This window comes from Solanum lycopersicum, chromosome 11 (assembly GCF_036512215.1).
Source record: "Solanum lycopersicum chromosome 11, SLM_r2.1".
NCBI classification, from domain to species: domain Eukaryota; kingdom Viridiplantae; phylum Streptophyta; class Magnoliopsida; order Solanales; family Solanaceae; genus Solanum; species Solanum lycopersicum.
The window spans coordinates 57,375,525-57,384,280 of NC_090810.1; the positions used below are offsets into that span (position 1 = coordinate 57,375,525).

The 8,756-nt window shown below is 36.3% G+C and overlaps 1 protein-coding gene across 1 annotated transcript; it reads right to left on the reverse strand.

Moving 5' to 3' along the window:
• Positions 1-2,059: 2,059 nt before the first annotated feature.
• On the reverse strand, positions 2,060-8,531 carry LOC101259117 (vacuolar protein sorting-associated protein 24 homolog 1-like). Its single transcript, XM_069291172.1, has 6 exons — positions 8,047-8,531; positions 7,673-7,749; positions 5,988-6,090; positions 4,107-4,228; positions 2,417-2,608; positions 2,060-2,320 (listed from the first exon to the last, which is right to left on the reverse strand). The coding sequence occupies exons 1-6, from the start codon at positions 8,156-8,158 to the stop codon at positions 2,264-2,266; spliced, it is 663 nt and encodes a 220-aa protein (XP_069147273.1). The 5' UTR covers positions 8,159-8,531; the 3' UTR covers positions 2,060-2,263.
• Positions 8,532-8,756: the final 225 nt, after the last annotated feature.

Below are 8,756 nucleotides of genomic sequence, written 5' to 3' on the forward strand. Positions count from 1 at the left end.
CAATCTTATGCTTCTTTTTTAATTAACCCACTTTATTTAGTAATTAAGCCTAAATACATTAATAAACAAATTACTCTCTTTCTATTCTAATCTCATTATTTCCCAAAGAATATTTAACTTATAAGAAGTTGTTGTCCATAAACATCCATGTTGGGAAATAACTTTCACCTCTTCGCACCTTAACTAATTTCATGAGGTACACGTTACTTTCCGTTAGCACAGATATTAGATAATTTTATCCATCAAAGCTAGATTAAATACAAATAAATCACCTAATGTTTTTGCATACGAGACCTAATAATTCACATCGACAGCTAAGCCACACCCTCGAAAACAAGTAAATATGACACATCTTGAACAGAAGCACAATGTAAACATTTTGTTTCTGTTCACCATTTGTCCCCAAGGCCTTCACATGAAGATGGAATGTTCATAACTAACCTCAAAGTGGTATTGATAATAGTAGTGATTATCTATGTCCAAACATGTCATTGCACCCGTCTCGGATGCAATCTGACATGCAGTTGTCGACATTTTTGAAGAGTCGGAGCAACATATGACTTGATTTATAGCATCAGCAGCAGAAACAGGAACAGGATATGATATTACACTTTGGTGCCCTCCTTGACAACATAAATGATTTGCATCTCTTCTCTATTAATAGAGCATTGTGACCTCTGGATAAGACTTTCTGCCACAATAATCAAATGTACTGGTGAGAGTGGATCTCCCTGTTTCACTCCCTGTACATTCAAACAATACTGCTGGTTATGAGAATTCAGCACCAACTTTTTGATGGTAAACGCCTCATCGAATGTGGCTTTAGTAGAGGCGTAAAAAACAAACCTCAATGTCTGACTGTATTTGTTGCATCATGTTTCATCACAAGAACAACTAGATGATGTACTTACAAAAGGGATATCAATATCAACGACTAGAGTGCTTGTTATGATAGAGGAAACATATACAAAGAAGCATTAGATATGATACAATCACATTTGCATATTTCTACACTAAAGGTACAAATATTAACTTAAAGATGGCAAACACTCTATGATCACTTAGAACAGGACTCCATAAAGAAAGACTCTTCACAAGCTAGAACTTACGAAGTCCTATTAGTTTATGTTGCTCAAACTCTTCAAAAATGTCACTGGGTGCATGTCAAATCCTACAAAAGTAGGCCATTTTTGGAGAATCCAACATGGGTGCGTGAGCATTTTTGGAGAGCCCAAGCAACAATGATATAAGTAAAAATACCTTAGCATCTCTACCTTGACTGCTGAATCTGAAGTCAAATTTCAAGGGATTTACCTGCAAGAATCCACTGGAAAACCAAGATCTAGAGCAACAAAAAGCCTCAAAAGTCATCCACTTGGCAATCAAGAAGCTGTAAACATTTCAAAACTATGTGAAAAATAGGAGAGCAAGTCGAATTCTTGTCAACTTTACACCAGTTTATCATTGAGATATTGGATCTATATGTCAGAAATTCTAGATGGACATAAAGATGTTTTGACTACAAAGACATTCTCCTTATTGACAATAATACTTACAGATCCGGATATGGTAACAATAGTAAATGCAATTTCCAGGAACCTAAGAGTACACTCCACAGTTGATGAATGATAACAAATCACAAGTGTTTATTGGCAAGAAAGTGTGTAAAACTACTCTAAATTCACTAGAGGAAGTACTTCATTGTATTATTAAAAGTCAGCTGCGAATAGTAACAAGAACTCTACAACATCTGGAAGTCAGGGTATGCAAACTGCAAAGAGACAGCAGAAAGAAATTGAACATTCCAAGACCTTTTGCATAAGCAATTAACAAGGAAATTTCCGAAGCATGCTAGGATACAAACAGTTATGCAAAACAGGCATCAGAAAATTTGCTATTTTGATACTAATATTTACACAAAAAAATAAAATAAAAGTGCATTAAAATTACGATTTTAGAGACAGCATCCCACGGAGATAACATTGAACAGCCAATTCTACTAAATAGCAAGAAATGTTGTTAGCATAGATTTTCAGTTACCATACAATGAAAAGCATGCTCAAAGAGAAAAAGATCACAACTCACATTGATAATCAATACAAGAAATCATGAGTATTGATTCTAAGATATAGAAGGTACTTCAATATCCTCTCTTCCAGATAGAAGATGCAACTCGTCAGACCATAGAAGAGGTCTTTGTTTCACACACAACATATTTTACATCGAAGCCTTAGAGGCAGCGCGAGTCAATTTTAAAAATCACTTAGGATCTAACTTTAGCAAGACGTGCCCTTAGTTCTTCTAGATCTTCTTCGTCATCCTGCAAGAAAGAACAAATCAAACGTTAATCAATTCAGTTTGCTTGATCACAGAAAGGATCATTCTATACAATAAATCACAGATGAAAGGAACATACCTCTGCATCCTCCACTGCCTGGGCGGGTTGCTTTAACTTCTCCTTTCGGACTGCTTCAGGTAATTGTGCAGTAGTTTCACCAGCAATTGCAGTCAGGACCTTGTCAACTTCTTCTTCAATTTCCTCTTCCATGTCTTCTGAATCCAGGGCACTGTCCACCGCATCATTGACCATTTCTTCCATGACACCAGCCTGCAATAACAAGAGAAAGGGTAATTTCCAGATTAAAAAAAAGTGTGTTTGCGTGTGTGTGTGTGTGTGTGACAGAGAGAGAGAGAAGAAGAAGAGGGAGGGGGGATGATGTGACAAGCCACAGACTCCCCTTTTGGTCCACTCTACAGTGAAAACGGTGTTGTTGATGGTGGCAATGGTGGTTGAGGGGAGGTGGCTCTAGTGGTGGAAGAAGCAGCGGAGGAAATGAAGTAAAATGGTTTGGGGGTAATGTGGCATGCCAAGTGAGTGCACATCACCAAATGGATCTTCTTCGCATAGAAGAGGATAAAATTGATCCTTTTCAGATAGAAGAGGAACAAATTTGACCTTTTTCCCATTAAATTTTGTATCTATATGCACACAGAGATGCCCATTGGCCATCCCCCCCCCCCCCGGCCTCCTCCCAAAAACACTTTAGGGCCATCCTAGGAGCTGTAGGGTAAATGTCTCAGTTTGTGTTTATTTGACAAATCTTTGAAGAATTGTGATAGAAGTATTTTTGTGTTACTTGATTATTTTCAGTACTAGGTCATAGCAATAAAATCAATTCCCATAAGATATCCCCACAAAAGTCCTTAAAAATCATGATACGGCATGTGAGGACTTACATAGGGCAGGATTTCTTTTAGCTAACTAAATGAGATCAAACATTCATCTTTTTTAGAAGCTCACTCTTATCTTTAATTTTTATTTATGACTCAAATACATTGATCAACTCTTCTATACGATTTTCTAAAATTGTGTGCTCAGTGCACGCAAGCTGGCTCATACACCACAATTATAAAAAAAAATGTATACTCATGATGTGGGGTACACGTTCAACGCTCATACCTAAAGACTAGTTATGGAAGAATTTGAAGAGTCCAAAGAACTGCTAACTCATTAAAAGGCCAAGAGCGTCCAAGGATTGCAGATCAAGAAGCTTAAAGAATTTTGGATACAACTAGAAGGGGTATTCAACAAGTCACTCAAAGATTCATGCAAAGAATACCATATTTGGAAGCTGGAGGATTGTGTTGAACAACTCGGAGAAAAACAAGCTGGTAAATAGTGCCCAACGCGCCGTGTTGGACATAGATGCAACAAGCTGGGGAGGCTTCTGAAGCAATGCAACATAATGGGACACAAAAATCAAAGTGTGCTAGCAACATCAACACAGCGCGAACACTTGGCTTGAAACTTTGGCACAACACACGGTGCTAGCCCGCCAGAAGGAAAGGAATTTTGTGGGCAACTTTTGTTATCTCGTGCTTAGTTATTAACTATATATGTGGTCAAACTTCTTTATCGTAATTTTTAGCAAACCTTGAGACTGAAAAACATTCTTGTATGGTTGGAAACCTTGTTGCATAGATTGAACTTCAGAATTACTTTTAAGATAAAGTAAAGTGCATAAGAGAGCCATAGCAACATCCAACCAGGAGGAAAGCTCAAGAACTTCATTGAAGCTCAAAAAGCTAAAACCAAACTGATATACCTTGGTCATTTCTTTACTAAACTCCTGCATTGTCATAGCCACTTCTGGAGCCTTCATAAGATTATTGACGAGCTTCATGACTTCAGCGCTCTTAGACAAATGCCCCACTGTGCGAGCAATGGCTGCAAAACCAATTAGAAGTTCAATGGGACACTTGAAGAAGCCAACACATAACCTAACATTAAAGTAGAAAGCAAGAGGCCGGCTTCATAATACAGTTTATTTTCCTAAACAGAAAAAATCAAGCTACATAGGTATTCTGTATAAAGCAGTTGACACGCCAACATGCTATCAAATATTTCAAAATGTAAGACAATCTAGCACCAACTTAATATACATATGCAATAACTTGTTAACTAAGAATCTGTTACAGCATATAGCAAACAAAAACAATTCTGGAATAAATTCATTATATGGTAGTAGGAAGAAAAAAGTTCTCCTATCAGACATGAAAAGATGATTGCAATTTTTCATGGAGTTCAGATATAGAAAATAAAGTTGGTTTCCCATAAACTTAATAACGCAACAGGGGCTAAAAGTTCATAACTAATTGATCATTAAAAACTGTCATAGGCTAAAGATGCTTTTTTCATAGTACGCATTTTTTCTAAATATAAGGAGCATACATCAGTTCTGCAACTACAGTAGGCTGTATCATTGAAAGAAGAAATTCTCCTATATGAAAAAATAAGAATGATTCCTTTTCCTTTTTCTTTAGGAAGTCCTCGCCAATCAGTACAACCAACTACTAGAGTAAACACATGATCCAGTTCCACTTAAGATCAAGATTGGTACAGTCACCATCCATCATGAAAGTCAAGGTAATGGCAGCTCATGTTAATTTTGATAACCATGGCGTCCAAGCCAGCTTACATGCACCTCGACTAATTGCATGGGATATTTGCTAGCTCCCACCAGCAGCAATAGGTACCAGGTAATTCTGTCCACCAAGGTTTAGACAGATGGAAGAAAACACATAGTGTTTTTTATTCCGCAGGGATTTGAACTTGAGACGTCATGTTTCTCCTCCTACTTCATTGACCACCAGGACACACTTGGGTGATACCTTATTATTATTAGGAAGAGGTTCCTTTACAAGTTCCGATATCAATGTATTTGGGACAGCCAGTCATATGTAGAATGTTCCTACTATTACACAGAATCAATTCAACAGAAAGAATTGTATTGCTTCCAGGGATTATCTCAGATGGCAAAGGTTGAGGCACTTGTATCTTAGGTTACAAGTTTGAACCTTGCGCCAAGCGAACTAAGTTCAATATTTGAGTGGAGAAGGGTAGAGGGGTGCCCCATCATCCTGAATTCCATAGGCTGCGGTTGGCCCAAAGGGTTGCTCCCTTCAGATTTTTCGGTCATAAATAACGCAGAATTTTGTCAGTTTCACCACAATAACATCTGGTTGACCAGCATAAAGTGATAACTTTCACCTCTTATTAAAGAAATCGAAATCATAAAGAAAAATATGAAATCCTACTTCTGCATTTTGAACATCTATATAATTACACATTATGACTCTTCAAAGTTCAAACTACCTATTCAACAATCGAACAAAATCAGCAAGACATTTGATGTGACTTGTATATGATGACACTCTTGAAACTCCCTTAAATAAGACATTGCATTTGCACGCCAGCAACTGATACATTGTCCAAGAAAGAGAACTTTTAAAATTATTCATTATACAACATGAGATAGATATCCTTAATCCCTGTCAAGAAATAATGGTGCTACCTTCTCAATGGATGCATATTGTTCTAAAGACAGTTTGCTCATCAACAAGAACTTAGGGGACCAAATGCAGAATCCTGAATATACTACAGCATATACATATATACAACAGGAGAAGCAAGACTTTGATCATACCAACACTTTCTCCAAGGTGCATGGATATTGAATTCAACTGCGCCTTATTCTCGTATAATCGGTTCACAGTCTTTTTAGATCTCACAATCTCTTTAGCAAGTGCCTGTGACAAAAACATCAACACTCCAATATGAATAAGCAATGGGATGCCAAAAACCAATAAATCATGTCTCATAAAAATGTATAATATCAGACTGAATGCAACATACACACTAGAAGAAATCTTGGATGAGTACTAATCTAACTATTAAAATAGGCATTCCTTAGAAGTTTCTGAAAAAGCATATTGGTTTCTAAACCACCTGAAACTCTATCAATGGCCCAAAATAGATGTTCTAATACGCCAAGTGTTATATGCAAAACATCTCAATGGTCAAGCACACTGTGACAGATGAAGAAAGTGCCTTCAAAGCAGCGCATTCATCCTTCTTCTCTTTCTCATTTCGCAACATTTAAAATACAAGACACGGGACATGAGACATAACTCCACTTGCATTGATGTGGATCGTTTTGAGGAGAGGAATAGGAGAGCATTTCATGAAGTAGTAAATGGCGTTGTACCCTAGTGGAACAGTTCTTTGTTTTAGTTTTTGTGTGCCCATGTGGTCCCTATTTGTGTAGAAGATTGGAATTGGATACAGTTTGTAGAGAACCATATTGTTGTGTAGGTTCTCATGATTTTTTGGTATACTTCCTGTATACAGGAGATACCTCTAATTTAATGAAATAACCTTGGTTCAATAAAAAAAAAATGCCTCTTCATTGCCTGATCTGAAATAACAAATTTTCAAACATCAAGTTCAGTCTATTGACTATTTCTCAATTTAACTGTGTTATAGACCGAGATTTAAAGCATGACAGGGAGAGGGGGCTAGGTAAAGCAATTAAAAACCTTTTTTATTGATCTCACAGGTCTTTTAGCAAATGCCTAAATTCTGAAAATATGAACAAGCAACTATGAGAAATAACACATTGGAAGTTAATAGTTTCCCGCATATTCTACATACTCAGAAAACTTCCCAATATCATCTCACTATTGTTAGAAGGCATGAGAATAACATATTGAACCTAATAACTAGTATAATAAACAAGAACAATAAGCCATGAGCACAAGTTTGCAAGAAACCAGTGCGAAAAAAGTGGCATAAAGAGTAGAAACAACTTAAAGATCCATGCTTTAGGTAATTTAATCACATATATGATCTAACTATAGGAAAATTCAATATTTTTCTTCTCCTAGCTCCAAAGTGGCACAATTTCTATGAACTTACTTTGGACCTATGTTGCTCGAACTCATAAAAACTGTTGACAGGTGTGTATCGGATAATCCAAGAGTCATGCCTTTTGGAGAATCCGACACGGGTGCAACAACAATTTCAGAGAGCCCGAGCAACAACTATTTCTCAGTATATCTCCCTTGTAAAGTAAGATTATAAGAATCAGCAGGCAACAAAAAAGCATTCATCACCACCAAAAACTAAAAATGTGATTGGTTTTTCAATCTAAGAAGTTCAACTACAACAAAATATCCAATATAATCCACGAGTGGGGTATGGCCACCTTTCTAGGACAGAGAGGTTGTTTGCAATACACTCTCGGCTCAAAAATGTGATCAACAAAGGATACGATGGAAACAACGACAGCAAAACAGCAAGATAAACAATCTAAAAGGAGCAGTAAGTCACCTTGGCAGAACCCATATCATTTCTCTTTGCTGCTTCTTTAATTGCTTTCTGTACATTCTTCTCCTCCCTTTGTATATCTAATCAAAATCCAGAAAATTCACAAAACCCAAAATAGAACAATTCAAAAAAAAAAAAAACATACACACTGTAGTCCCACAAAGTGGTGTCTCGGGAAGTGTAGAGCGTACGTAAACCTTACCCTAGCTCAAATGTACAAAGGCTATTTCCAATACACCCTCGGCTTAAAGAAAAATCCACAAACCCCAAAACAGGAAAAATTCAAAAAGCCCAACATAAAAATCAAATTTTTACAATAACCCAAAAACCCCCATTTCCTTCCTGACTACAAACAATTTAACAGAAATACAATTCACCTCGAATTTGACGTTCAATATTCCGACACTCTTGCCGTAGCCGACGTTGCCAATCCCTCAAAATCTGTTGAGGATTCGGTTTCGGCTTCAATATATTCATTACTTTCTCCATTTTCTGAAAAAACCCTTTGAACCAAAAAGCTCAGAAATCAATGAACCCTTCAATGGAAGATCAAAACAACAATTTTTCTTTATCGCGAATTTCAATTATTTTCTGATCCAAAAAGAATATTATTTTTTTCCAATTAATTTCTACCGTAGATTCGAAGAATAAAAGTGGGAAATAAATACTTTTTAAAATAGGTGGTGAAATATTTTTCTCTTTCAGCCGGTGGACGGAAAAAGTGAAGTCGCCGCCGCCCGGTGGCTGATTTATGTTTTTTTTATAGTTGGAGGATTCTAACTTTTTACTTTTGTACCATTTGATACTTAAACTTCTATTATATGAATCACTTGATGGTAATTATAAGGGATATTAGCACTTTAGTCCTTTGATTATGTAGATTTTGATTTTAATCTATGTGATATTTGATTAGATATGTTTAATTTTTTTTAAGTGAAATATAATTTTTTATTTAAGTTGATGGAGAAATTGCCAATATGATTTAAGTCCAAAATAAAAATATTCTTGAACATGTTTTGTGATAAGAGATGGTTCGTATTAGTAGTAATATTCTTTCCCATTTTTATTATTCGAATCGAATTCTATT

Bases quoted from the DNA above. Each gene is read 5' to 3' on its own strand.
- LOC101259117 (XM_069291172.1), bottom strand. From the start codon at position 8,158: ATGGAGAAAGTAATGAATATATTGAAGCCGAAACCGAATCCTCAACAG. The intron at 7,750-8,046 runs GTGAATTGTATT...GATTTTGATTAG, and splicing joins TATTGAACGTCAAATTCGAG to ATATACAAAGGGAGGAGAAG. The intron at 4,229-5,987 runs GTATGATCAAAG...TTGGTTTTGCAG, and splicing joins GCACCTTGGAGAAAGTGTTG to CCATTGCTCGCACAGTGGGG.